General features: G+C 37.0%; 1 protein-coding gene across 7 annotated transcripts in view; it reads right to left on the minus strand.

The window, feature by feature from the left end:
• Positions 1–1,459: 1,459 nt before the first annotated feature.
• The window catches only part of LOC105442319 (kinesin-like protein KIF20B), a 36,954-nt gene continuing 24,459 nt past the window's right edge, over positions 1,460–13,954 (minus strand). For 3 of the 7 annotated variants that reach the window (XM_030986114.1, XM_030986111.1, XM_030986112.1), the window contains 9 exons: positions 12,910–13,020; positions 12,320–12,382; positions 11,489–11,700; positions 10,312–10,426; positions 8,531–8,641; positions 7,879–8,005; positions 5,424–5,435; positions 3,317–3,672; positions 1,460–2,537 (listed from right to left, as the gene is read on the minus strand). In XM_030986114.1, the coding sequence (XP_030841974.1) occupies positions 2,442–2,537; positions 3,317–3,672; positions 5,424–5,435; positions 7,879–8,005; positions 8,531–8,641; positions 10,312–10,426; positions 11,489–11,700; positions 12,320–12,382; positions 12,910–13,020 (1,203 nt within the window). In that variant the 3' untranslated portion in view covers positions 1,460–2,441. The remainder of the gene's footprint in view (positions 2,538–3,316; positions 3,673–5,423; positions 5,436–7,878; positions 8,006–8,530; positions 8,642–10,311; positions 10,427–11,488; positions 11,701–12,319; positions 12,383–12,909; positions 13,021–13,954) is intronic. The other 4 variants (XM_030986116.1, XM_030986115.1, XM_030986117.1 and 1 more) reach the window with 4 other exon arrangements.

Consider the following 13,954-nt stretch of genomic DNA (forward strand, 5'->3'; position numbering starts at 1 on the left):
GAATTTAAATTTTTCATTTTTTTGGCCTGCAAATGGGACATAGTACCTTTAAGAGACAATAATTTAAATTGACAACATCAACTCGTGCCACTTCTACAATCTGTTCAAATTTGTATGCACAAACTCACAACACCGTCTGATTAGAGCAGAAAGGCATTAACTCAATGTAAAGTGCTGCAACACATGAAATTTACAGCTTTCTTGCTCTCAACAGACCATACCATGTGTGTGTGTATGCTAGGGTGTTTGTGTGTCAGTGTGTGGATGTGTGCCTGTATCTGTCTATTCATAGCAGCTGTTAAGATGATCACAATTTCCTGATTTATATTTAATTTTGCTGTCTTATAATTTTCTCAAATGTTTAGATATTTCTCTAACAAAGTTGTAAATTTTATATTGTATACCGGGGCCCTGCCTACAAGCAACCTGCTTAGTAAGGGTATCCCTCCATGTTTATGTTTATATTATTATTTTAATACAATGTGTCAATACTATGTTATATATTTTGTTCTTCTTTTTAAAGATGGAAAATAAATTGAAATTGAAAAATTGAATTGAATATCTACAAGGTATATTCTCAATGCAACGCAACTTTCATAGGCGCACATTAGGATATCTTAAACGGGGACCAAGGAACCTATTTCAAAGAACATTTTCATTTACAAAACATGAAATTTCATGTAAATTAGTGAGAGCTTGGAAATTGATGAAAACTACAAGTAATATACTGTATCTAAGGCAAATGAATCAAAAAAGTTCTGAAGACAAATGTTTATAGCAAGATAAGCAAACTCATGTTGCTTTTATTGGAAGTTTCTTCATACAACAATATCATATTGCCTACAAAGTTTACTTGCAATCTTGCAATCCTATAAATAGAAGTCTGTTATGCATTTTAACAATAGATTCACACTTAATAGTACAAGTATACAAAATAGCATTATGACTTTTCTTTTTTTTAGAAAATGAACCCACACTGCCCAAAGACAAGGCAAATTTCTGTTTTACACTAGTACTAAATGCATTTTATAATTTTATACCCATGCATTATTCATTTACAAAATGTGATGTGTTGACAAATACATGCCATATGAATACAAGTACACATATATGATAACTTCTTTATCCCGCTGTACATTCTGTACAGTGTATCATCAAATTTTGCTCATCAGTTTCAACACAGTTAGATGTGTTCTATACACTATGCAAATTGCTGATGTACATCAATATTGCTTTGAAGGCCATTCATTGGAAGAAAAACATTTTCTTTCTCATATTTTGGTCCATATCTGCCTAATTCTATGTAAAAAAAAGAATTACTAATTTCATACCTAGAAGTCATGTTTTACACATTCTCTTTCTCATTATTTACTTCAAATTTGATGCAGAAAGTACCATGATCTGCCTTATTCATGTTTACATTTGTCATATAACAAGATCATTACTCTATATTTTTCTATTTACACATCATATACAGTTAAAGGTACACATTTCCTGGGCTTCATTGGATATTGCTGAGTGCCTTGCAGCAAAGCATTAGCAGGGAGAGTTCCTAATACTCTAAAGGACTGAATATTCCCTCTGTTAATATCCATTTATCTGGCATATGAAGATATACCACATCTAGTTGTAAAATGCATAATGTGGCACAAATAAAATAATGTGATTGTATTTTTTTGACAATCTTAGAGTGTCTTCATCTACTTTTACAAAATACATGTATAGTTTTAACATTCATGCCACAAGCATGTTTTGATCCCAACTCAACATATATTTTTCGGTTCAGAAATAACTATGAATTAAATGGCACTATTTTTGTTTACAGAGTAAAACTGAATTTGGAAAAAAGTTTTGGTTGCAAATGAAATTTCTTCCTGAAAAAAAAAAAATCTTCTCTTCTCCCCTTTCTTGAATTTGAATTGATCCCACACTGATGACATGATATAACAGCACTTACAAGAGAATCAAATCCAATATGTATTGAGAGTCACATGGGCAATATTCATTCAGACTAAGTTAAACAAAAGCAAAACCATAATTATATGCTGAAAAATACTTCCTACGGTACATGAAATAACAATAATTAAAGAAAAATATAATTTTAAGGCGATATTTGGAACCTCGCAACATTCCAGTTTACATTCCTGTACAGCCGTAAAATGCAATGTACAAAATGACACATTCATCTTGTACAGTACCGTAAGATAAATGCAAAAGGTTTGATAACTAGATGAAAATTAAGAAAATAAGAAGGATGAATTTCTTTTTCAGGACATATGTATTTGTTTTAGCAAAGTCACATCTAACTGTAACCCCATTGCATCATGCATATTCTTGAAATAAAGAGCATTCCATACTCCATAGATCACAAAAATGTTGGCCTCTCCACATTCAGGATTTAGTTTCAATGCTTTTTTCACGGCTACGTGGCAGGAAACTCTTCAGTATTTCTTGGCTCGAGAGCGCAGCTTTCGTGTGATAACTGTAACGGCGCCCTCCGTAGATTTGGCTTCGCCTACATATTGTCGGCTTATCATCTGTAAGCGTAGATATTTTAGTAATGAAAGAGAGAACATTATCAGGCATTGCGTACATGTATAACTTTTATATGCAAAGAGAGAGAGAGAGAGAGAGATAAATGGTCTTACATCCAAAAGAAGGGGGTGGAAGGGGAACCAAATACTGATTATTGAGAGGGTCATGTTATTAAAGACATTCCCTGTATCACACCTATTAGGAAGATCTCGCAATATTTGACATTTTTATACTACTATTTAATATTTTAAGAGTTAGTAGGTGTGACGTCATAGGTACATTATAGAGAATGGGACAGAGAGAGAGATTTGGGAGAGAAGGCAGGGGAGGGAGAAAGACAGGTAGAAAGAAAGAGAAGTGAAGAAAAGAGGAGAGAAGAGAAGGGAAAAAGCAAAGGAAATAGGGCTATCCTTGATATAAATGTATTCTGACTCTACCTAAATATATTAGAAGTTTTCAATGTAACTTCAAAATGTGCACCAAACAGTATTAAAGCCCGTCTGCACTAGTTTGGCCAGGGGGATTAGACCTCCCTGCAAGATCACTGACAGGTTGTTATCTCATCAACTCAGCTCTCAATTAACATAAGAAAAAGGAGATCATGGGGGACCAACAGGCACCGATTAGGCATTGTTTGTTATTTAGAGGGCACAAGTTGTTATATGTAGTGCCGTGGGGCTTTAAGTGGACAAGCACATTGTAAATTACATAATAATCAATATAAAAGAAGAGAGAGAGAGGGAGAAAATAGATGGATCTAAAAAGAAGAATTGAATCTTACCTCATGAGGGGAGGCCTCAAACGGTGCAGAAATATCGGTCTTGTAGAGCTTCCTCTTCCTCTTCTGTCTCTCCGGCACCATGGAGGGGACGAAGGTGGCCATCTCGACGGCCTTGGGCGGGGAGGGGGACGGGGGCTTCACCACCTCAGCGGAGGAGGGGGAGGCAGCAGCCGTGGCCGTGTCTACCAGGCGTTTGGCTGGAAGGATAACGGACGGAGTGAGGTTGACTGTGCATGCTAATGATTTGACCATGAGGTTGGTATGGGACGGGGGCGAGGATGGGGTCACCTCTGCGGAGGGGGATGCAGCACCAATGGCCGCACCCGTGGATGTGCATGCTAATGATGATGATGGGGCTATGATGTTGTTATGGCAACGGATTATGAATGGTGGATGTTTAAATAAGCGTGGGAGATGGAGCAAGGGCAGGGGTGGATTTCATCAATGAGGAAATGGTGAGAAAGGTGAGAATGGATGCAAAAGGGTTTCGCCATCATGAATTGCGATTAATTAATGTTGTTCCCCCGAAATATGAAGAGTCATATGGATGCCAAACAAAAAGGATTCAGCAAAATAATATACAAAAGCAAAAACCAAAGGAGATGTTAATGAGAGATTTCACACATGGAAGGAAGTTAGGTACAGTGTAGCATTGAACAAAAAAAAAAGGAATATTTAAATAATCATACAATGGCGCAGAAGAAGGCAAATAAAAATCATTAAATATAATGAAATGAAAAGTTGCAATATATTAGAGAAGTATTTAGAAGAAAAAAAGTTACCAAACAAGAAGAAGAAAAAGATTAAATCCATATTTTTTACCCCAACGAAGAGTTAGTATATTTAGGTGAAAGAAAAAATAACAAATGGCCATTGATACATTTGCAAATTATCAAGCAACATTAAGAGCAAATTGCAAGGTAAAAAAGAAGATAAAATCAACAATGCAAACAAAATGATTTGAATCAAAAATGATGAGCCATCATGCAAGGGAAGAAAAAAGAAAAACACAGCACACTATTAGCAAACCTGCTAGATCGTAAACACGTCACACATTGAAAACTTTAAACATGTATCTATGTGGCACATACTTACATACACAGTAATGTATTGTACATTTAGCAAAAATACATTTTATGAGCTCTGTGCACATGTATTTTGAAAGCAAGGAATGTTTGTCACAAAGTAAATTATGGAATGCTTTTGTTCATAAGTTCTACTAATGATTCAAGAATTATATTTATAATGGCCAGATAAAAATACTGAACGAAGATATTAGGAATACAATATATATGACCATAATTATGAACAGTACTATACTGCACTAAAGGAAGCCAGATATATGCTTTCTACATGTAGATATATAGCAAGAAGTGGTTCAACGCACAACTCAAGATCAAGATCATTGAGAGAGAGAGAGAGAAAGAGAGAGAGAGAGAGAGAGAAAGTGAGGAGCTACAAAAGGCAGGGGTGATAGTGAGCACTAAAAAAAAAATAGGGTTTTTGTTTTCCCCTGAACCACGTCCCCCTTGAGAAAAAAAAAGAAGCAGATTCGCTGGGAAAAAATGGCATCTAACAACATTCCCCCTTTCGAGTAAGAAAATTGGAGAAAAAATAGTGCAAAATGGGGAAGAATAGAGAAAAAAAGGGGGGAATCAGGAAAATCAGAATAAAATAGGGAAGGAAAAAAAATGGTAAAAAAAAATAATAATAAAATAAAATAAAATCGGGAAAAATAAAAAAAAAATCGGGAAACCGATTTAAGTCGGGTTTTTATCAGGCCTGAAAAGGAGAGATAAAAACTAAAACAAACATGTTCATAGATAGATTGAAAAAGAGTGGTAAAGTAAAAGGGGAGAGAACTAGAGAGAAATAGAAATTCACAATTAGTTGTTGGGGTGGGAAGGAGATGGGAAGGGGAAGGAGATAAGAAACCGTAGCCTTTCCAAAGCAAAAGCATGCAGAGAAGAAAACGCTACAACACAGCTATTATACATAAAGATCAGGCAGGATAAATAAATGGAAATTGCAGTATTTATTGTTGCAGAGAGACATATCCAAGTCAGTATATTTCTTTGACTCAGTGCTACAATGAACAAGTACTCACCAGTATCATACACTATATATATAGAGAGGGGAGCAGTAAAAGGGAAGAAGCGAGACAAAGAAAGAATATGACAGTGAGCACATACTAATCATTCATTTATTCCATTAAAGATAAAGACCAGTTATGGTCATGCGGTTGCATTGTGAAAGAAACGTTGTGGAATCGATAAGAAAAGGTTGATCATATAAGTATTGGTGTGAACTGCAAGGTTCTGGAGTCATCAAAATGATAAGAAATTTGGCCCAGTCTTGGTAACGTTACAAGCACTGTACACAGAAAGATGTATATGGGACTACGCACACATGCATTATTTCTTTCAGGTCCAAATAGATATAATAATTTACCAAATATATCAATTAGTAGGCAGTTTCTCGGCAAAATTTGAGTGATCACGTATTAGTCGAAACATATCCTTTCACATGATTGGTAATAAGAGCTTCCATTTCATTTTTTGAGAGGGGGGGCATTTCCAAAAGTGGTCTTTACCTTTAAGCTTTAACAGGGTCTCTATTTTCAGATACAGAAAGGCAAGGTAAATGTATCGCAGGACTTTCTTACATGTAGAATTAGAAATGCATGGTTACAAATTAGAGTCATATTGAGAATTGTACAATGACACTATAGTATGAGTATAAATGTTATACATGTACATACACGTATTAGAATGTTAAGGATCCCAACAGGGGTACTATACATCTATTATGACAACCTCAATGAAATGAAATTAATCAGTGTTTGAAAACTTGATGAACAAGAAAGTCTTGGACGTAATGATAAAGTCATGAAAATGGTACAAATAGCTTCATTTCTTTGTTCTCTTTGAAGGTGCTTCATTAGGGACTTTTAGATTTGCGTGGACTGTGTGACGTCCATTCAAGGCAGTGCATTAAAAGGGCGTCGATCGTAGCAATCCCCATTGTCTTCGTGCAAATCTAAAAGTCCCTATTAGTTTTGATTGGACAACTAACTGGAAACATGATTGATGGCAATAACTGGATTGTACGATTTCTTTTTTTGATTGTTTAATTTTAGTATAGTTGGTGCATGATAACAAAGATTTACAATCTCAGGAAAATATGAGACATGATAGGGGCTTCCACAAAATAAGACGAAGAGAGAGTTCATATTATTATAATTCATGCGTCTAATCTTAACCACAATTAAACAGGGCACGTGACAATCGGCTTTAAAACAAACAACAGGGAAATAAAATCAATTTCAACAATGCTTCTTGCACAATAAGTATGATTATGAAGCATATTGTAGCATTCATAGATAAGTTTTTTTTTTTTTAGAACAATTATTTTGTTGTTGAAAAACTTGAAAGACTCCATATGTCTACAAGAGGATTGAAGGAGACAGGAAGGGGGTGAGTAATTAATTTTGTAATATGGTTATGAGGATAGAGCAGGTATTGTACTAGAAGGCCACGTGCAGCACAATTTGTATGATACATTGAGTGTTTCACAGGATATACAGCATATAATCGAAATTATAAGCACTTGCCTGCAAACCATTCATGTTTTCTATCTCACTTGCCATTCACATTTAGACTTGAAATGATTCTTATTTTTGACACGGCATTTTTAAAGGCATTTCACTGCGCCATCTGTGAATGAGGGTTATCTTTCTAATGAGTCATTTTGAATTTAGCGCACTGTACAAAGAAGAAAATAGAAGACTGTATCCCGATCATCATCCATCTAAACAGTTGTAAGACACTTGCTCCTGTAACCTAACCTAACCCTTTACCTTTGGCGAAAAAAGCCTGGATCAACTGTTGTGAGAGCAAATGTGGGGTCACCCTTAAAACACCTCCAAGATTAAAAGTCACCAGACAGACGAAGGAAGGGTTATGTAGATATTCGTCGAGCCTAGCCATTGGGCATCATCTGTCACTGCTACCCGACAGTGAGGTCATGGATGGGATCCCCCCCTCCCTTAGCGAGTCATGTACATGGTTATCTTGCTGCTGCAATTTTTTTTTACTGCATCAAGAGAGAATAAGGCTTATCTATCAGCTAAATGATCATGAATACAGTACAGTACCATGAAACAAAGATACACAATGACAGGCTGCATCAACATCTCTGAGATTAATAATGGTTGGATGCCTGCCAAAAGGCCCTTACTGCCATCAACAAGACATATCTCTTACAACCTTCTAGCAAACAGCCAACGTCATATCGAGGGGTCACTGACACAAAGACGTAACTCCAGTTTGACCCTTTCAAGAAAAAGTGGTTCATGTGTCACTGAGCACTTGGGCCTTAAGTAATTAAGTCTATGTTTCACTAGCGACTTCAATGGGATGTTGGGTGGAGTTAAGTCTTTGTGTTTCCTGCACATTTTCTGAACATTTTGATATCAAATACTCATTTTGGCAAAATATGGAGTTACGTCTTTGTGTCACTGACCCCTCGATATGTCCTACGATCCCATGATATGAACTCACCAGATTTTCCAATGGGAGAGTTCTGAAGGTATTCGTTGATCCTGGCCAGAGGGCCTCTCCTCTGACTGCTACCTGAGAGCGAAGTCGCGGAAGGGGATGTCCCATCCTCCGGTTGGTTCTCTATCTCCTGCAGGACAAGAGAGAGAGACAAAGATGGAGACAATCAATTGAATGATAGAGAGGTAAACCATGATACATAGATGTCTTTGAGAGTGTGGAAGGGTAAAGGGATAGGAATTCCGAGAGACAGAGAGAAAGGGAGAGAGAGAGAGAGAGAGAAAAGAAAGAGAGAGAGAAATGAAAGAGAGAAAAATAAGAGGGAAAAAGAAAGAGAGAGAGAGAGAGAGAGAAAAGAAAGAGAGTACATCAAAGAAACAGAGAGAGAGAGAGTATATATACAAAGGAAACAGAGGGATACACACACCCCCCACTAAAAACAAGAAGGGGAAACAAATTAAGAACAGCAGGCAATGGAATGAGAGACAAACACAACAAACTATTATTGTGTGATCCGAGGGGCTATTACAGATCTCACTTTGTTGAAGTGTTGCAGCCAATTCAAAACAAACTAAACATTGACCAGCAGAAATAAAGCTCTGTTCACAACCTATTTTCCACACACATGTACAGTTCTAGTCAAACGTTCCCTTACCTCATTGAGACTGGTCTTACTGGATGCCCGTGTGGCACGACGTGCACGACCCTTTGGCTTGACCCCAACTCCATCGTCTCCTCTCAGTTTCTTGGAACTCTCTTCCTGGTCCTGAGCAATAATTAAACAAATGGTCATGATTATGATGACAACGATGGCGACAACACCATCATCATCATCATCATCATAAGACGTCCATATGCACTTCTACACGACTTTGGAATCTTTACCCGGCGAGAGCTCGGTTGCCCTGATAAGGGGCTGCAGGAATTACTCCCTACCTTCATCTACAAGTACGCCCCCACGTACATGGCTTCTCTCCACCCAGGTGTTAAAATGGGTACATGGAAGGACGTGAGCATCATTTTTATCTAATGAGCAAAGTATGCGCCTTTAAAGGCATCGTTTAACAATGTAAAATCTGAGATGCATGACCCTACGTGTTATGAGTGTCTGTGATATGGTGTAATATTAAAACAACAAAAAACTTGCGCTTCAAAATGATCATGAAATGCCTCAAAAGTAAAAATCTTTGAGTGACCTGTTTTACCATACTTATTTTCCCCTATAAACTGTAGTGTTATAAAAACCATTAGGAAAACGATTTTTGAATTTTGATTTCCAATCATAAATATCTTGATAATCAGACAGGCGATCGGTTTGTAAAAGTCATGGGGGTCCTGACTGACCTAAAGGTTTATAATTGTCATCACAGCATGAGCTAAATCCAGGATTTTGTTTCAGAATCTGAGACAAAGTTACCCAATCCCTTTAAAAATGGGGACTAGCTGGCTGGAATGCTTCCAAGTGAAGTGGAGAGTGTGGAGTGCAAATTGCAAAATGGTCATTAGTCTGAATGATCAGGTGTATAATGTAACGTATGTGTTTTGGTCAATTATTTGTAAATGGTGAGGCAGTACATAGAAAAACAGTTATTTTCTTTGTATCATTATGTTATCTGTACCTAGAGCAGAGATGCCAACCTCTTGACACAAAAAGACAGACTGAGTATCCTAAAAAATCAGATTTTCACGAAAACTCGACACTACCAATGGCGGTTAGCCCCTGTAAAATTTCAGAAAAATGTGATACTGGTACGTATACAGTCAAGTAAAATTTTTGCTCTTTCATTAAAATTTTAAAAGAAAAGGGACTAGCTGGCTGGAATGCTTCCAAGTGAAGTGGAGAGTGTGGAGTGCAAATTGCAAAATGGTCATTAGTCTGAATGATCAGGTGTATAATGTAACGTATGTGTTTTGGTCAATTATTTGTAAATGGTGAGGCAGTACATAGAAAAACAGTTATTTTCTTTGTATCATTATGTTATCTGTACCTAGAGCAGAGATGCCAACCTCTTGACACAAAAAGACAGACTGAGTATCCTAAAAAATCAGATTTTCACGAAAACTCGACACTACCAATGGCGGTTAGCCCCTGTAAAATTTCAGAAAAATGTGATACTGGTACGTATACAGTCAAGTAAAATTTTTGCTCTTTCATTAAAATTTTAAAAGAACATTGAAAAGCAAAGTTTTTGTTGGGGCTGCGGGGGTTTACTTGTTCATGTTTTAATGCGATTCCGTGGTTTTTATGGGTACCGGTATTAAAAAAATATTTAAAAAAAATAAAAAAATCATGTTTTCTTTCTTCTTTTTTTGTTTGGAAAATCGTATTTTGAGAGGTAATATCGTATTATCGTACTAAATACGATTACATCGTACTGGCTGGCACCTCTGCTAGAGTCCTAGAAAATGAATTGTTATAAGAGCTGGACTACTTACATCGTCTCCTCCTCCTCCCCTCTTCCTGGACGACCTCAGTGATGTCTTTGTGATCTTGGCGGCCCGTCCCTTGCGCGAGTTCTTCTTCTGAAGAGGAGTAGCATCTATCTCCACTCTGAAAAAGATGCAGAGAGAATTAGCATTGCATTCAAATCTGGAGCTTGCCAGAAAAATGGTTTACTCCATGCTCTAAACAAGAGTTAACACAAATATATATATGGTGAATTGAAATATGTTGATTTAATAAATCAGGATTCCCAGATTTTCCATGAGTTTTTCCTGATGGAGTTTCAATGATCATAATTTCCACCTATTTTCAGTTTGAAATGTCTTCAAAACATCTTCTCATGGACACAAAATAAGAGAGACTGGCTATGTTATTTGGGGGATAATAAATTCCTTTACTTCTCCCTGACTGGAAAAGAATGGAATTATTTCTGAGATTTCCCTAATTTTTATCCAGCATAGCCGAGAATGATTGACTGCTTGAGTGACTGATGTATTGATTGATGGATTGAATGATTAAAGGGGGTGTAGCATGATGAGACTACGTGTCTTTCCCGTGGCCTGACTTGGGGCCAATCGGGTATAATACGACTAAGGACGACACAACCGCAGCAATCATGTGCGTGCAACATACACAAAACCGAAGCGTGAGGAGGACTTCAGTCTGTTTCGCGAATGCTAGCTGACAATGTAGGGATTAAGTTGCTGACTACCGTTAATCAAGTTCATCCGTTTACATGCAGTTGTCCAAAAGAAGTCGCAGATGGCGTGAACCAGTATTTGCCATGCTACACTCCCTTTAATAAGCCAGTTCACGGTTGCAGTCTGAGCATGAGCAGATAAAGGTCATTGCAGAACAAATTGTGAAATACACGGAGATGGAATACTGGATACGTGCTCATGAAAGTTATGTAATCATTATTCATTTATGTACAAGCAGAGCACTCTATGATACACAGGTGGAAGTATTCTCTGAAAAGGGGAAACAAAGGCTAAGTATGTAGCATCTCCATCGCTGTAGGACTGATTATTTCAAAATGTACAAAGTGGGACCTCTTCATGTTTTGAAGATCTGTGGATATTTGGGGTCATTGCAGCCATGTGCTAACCGTGAACTGGTCTATTCACTGACTGACTGATGATGATACAGAGCTCTATGTATGATCCATACCTTGAGAGGCGACCAGCCTTGTATCCAGCTTGATCCTCCGGCTCGATGATAATGATACTATCATCATCATCCTCCTCAGTGCTGGTGGTGGAGATGGTGGATGCCAGAGAGGTGGTGGAAGGCATACCCGACATCTTCTTGCGGGATAGCTCCTGACCAGCGCTCTCCTCGGAGGAGGAGGAGGAGGTGAAGTTCTCAGAGGAATACTCCATCTAAAAAGAGAGAGATTTTGCGATATTTTAAATTAAAGCCCCACTGTACTACTTGCTCCCTCTATATAGAAAACAATGCCTAAGTGGTGCCTGTTGGTCCCACATGATCCTTTTTCTTATGTTATTTGAGAGTTGAGTTAATGAGAAAACCACCTGTCAGTGACCAGCAGGGTGGTCCAATCCCTCCTGGCCAAACTAGTGTAGACGGGCTTTAAAATGATTTTATTTGGAATTTTCTAAAAAGTCACAGCTTCTTGCTTAACTGCTTCTAATCAGCACTCTCCTAAGACCATGAAGATTTCTTGTGGATACAAATTTAAGATATTACTTCATTATTTTATCATGTTTTATTTTCCAACTTTCACTGTTTTTTGCAGTTTTTAATAAATCTGTCTCTGCAGAAATTGGTCTCAAACAAAATATTCTAAGAAAGATTGAAATAATACAGTCAAACCTGTTTTAATGTCCACTTGAATGGAAAGAGCATCTATCTAAAACAATCACAATTATTTTTTTTAAAGCATTTTTTTAGACACCTGCATGTAAAGACTACTTGTGTTGTTTTTTTTTAGTGGTTTTACCTAAAAGTTTTGCTGAACATGCAATTCAAATGTTTTACCTCAGTTTGTGTCTCGGACTCCTCTACTGATGCTTTCCGGGAAGATGTTTCTAGTTTTGCCTCCTATTTGTAAAAAAACAAAACAACAACAACAAATAAACATTACTGAATGAAACTATGTATGATCATTGTCTTTGATTTATGATAACTGATACATCTTCCTACGTTCATCCTATTTGTGAGCAACATAATACGATGATGTAAAACTCTTGAGGCTTGTAGTAAAAAGGAAGTGAACATCTTGCAGCAACACAAAGATCTAGAGGAGCATGATACATCATGACACATCTTTGATTTTTGTTTTGTTAACACAACCAGTTTGAAGGCTAGAACAAATATAAAGTTGATGGCTATGAGGTTGGATGTGAATTTTTACCATGAAAAATCAATTCAGTTCAATTTGTTTCAATGTTCACATACACTATATCAGTTATGAACTTCAAAATAGACTTCCTAATCATTTATATTTATAATAAAAAAAGAGTTGTACATAGCAGTTGTTGACAAAGTTTCCTATGGCTTTTCAATAACTGAACTAAATCAGTTATGTTAGGACTGTAGCTAATCTTGTTCTACTAACTGTTTCTTACCATTTCTTTGATCTCTTCATCTCTAGAGCTGAGTGTTTCTTCCAGTTCCTCAATCTGTCTCTCTTTGGTCTCAACAATAGCTTTCAGTTCTTCATTGGAGGCCTCTTGGTCCTACAACACAGGGAAACAAACATAGCAATGGAAACAATATTAATCACTGTCATGATGTTTGTATGAAGCATTTATTATACCAGCAACTTTCTTACAGTATAAGCTTGCATCAATGTTGTTCTTGTTCTTGTTCTTGTACCAGGCATGTATATGGAAAGGTATTTCAGTAAAGCACATTAAAGCGACTCTGTAACATTGCCCCAGATTCTGAAACAAAATCCTGGATTTAGCTCATGCTGCAATCGTAATTATAAACCTTAAGGTCAGTCACTTTTACAAGCCAATCGGCTGTCTGATTATCAAGATATTTATGATTGGAAATCCAAATTTCATTTTTTGTTTTCCAAATGGTTTTTATAACACTACAGTCTATTGGGGAAAATGAGGATGGTAAAACCAGTCACTCAAAGATTTTTTACTTTTTGAGGCACATCATGATCATTTTGAAGCGCAATTCTGTTAGGGCTTCAATGTTACACCATATCACAGACACTGATAACATGTAGGGCCATGCATCTTAGATTTAACCTTGTTAAACGATGCCTTTAAAGAAAGGTAAAACTGTCAAGTGCAGACAGGCTGATGATCGAGGCTAGGGCTGGACATGTGATCTGAACAGCAAGATGTGTGCTGTAGACAAGAATCTATATTCTTAAGTATGTCACATGAGATTAGTGTTTTGCGATCAGTGCCTTGTATCATCTTAGGAAGTTGAATTCTTGTTGTGGATTAACACAATGTCTAAACAACAGAGGTGATGTATTTGGGATGCAAGGCATTTACATTTGCACCTCTCTACCTGGGTGTTAAAAAAATGTGTATCAGTAGGAATCGCTTGAATACTGTGAGCAGGCTAGAGCTGGGGTAACATTGGAGCACCTAAGTACCTTGCATTGGTGGATACGAGCACTATCAAAATATCCATTAGTATCAA

This window comes from Strongylocentrotus purpuratus, unplaced genomic scaffold (genome assembly GCF_000002235.5).
Source record: "Strongylocentrotus purpuratus isolate Spur 01 unplaced genomic scaffold, Spur_5.0 spur5_scaffold_15, whole genome shotgun sequence".
Lineage (NCBI taxonomy): Eukaryota > Metazoa > Echinodermata > Echinoidea > Camarodonta > Strongylocentrotidae > Strongylocentrotus > Strongylocentrotus purpuratus.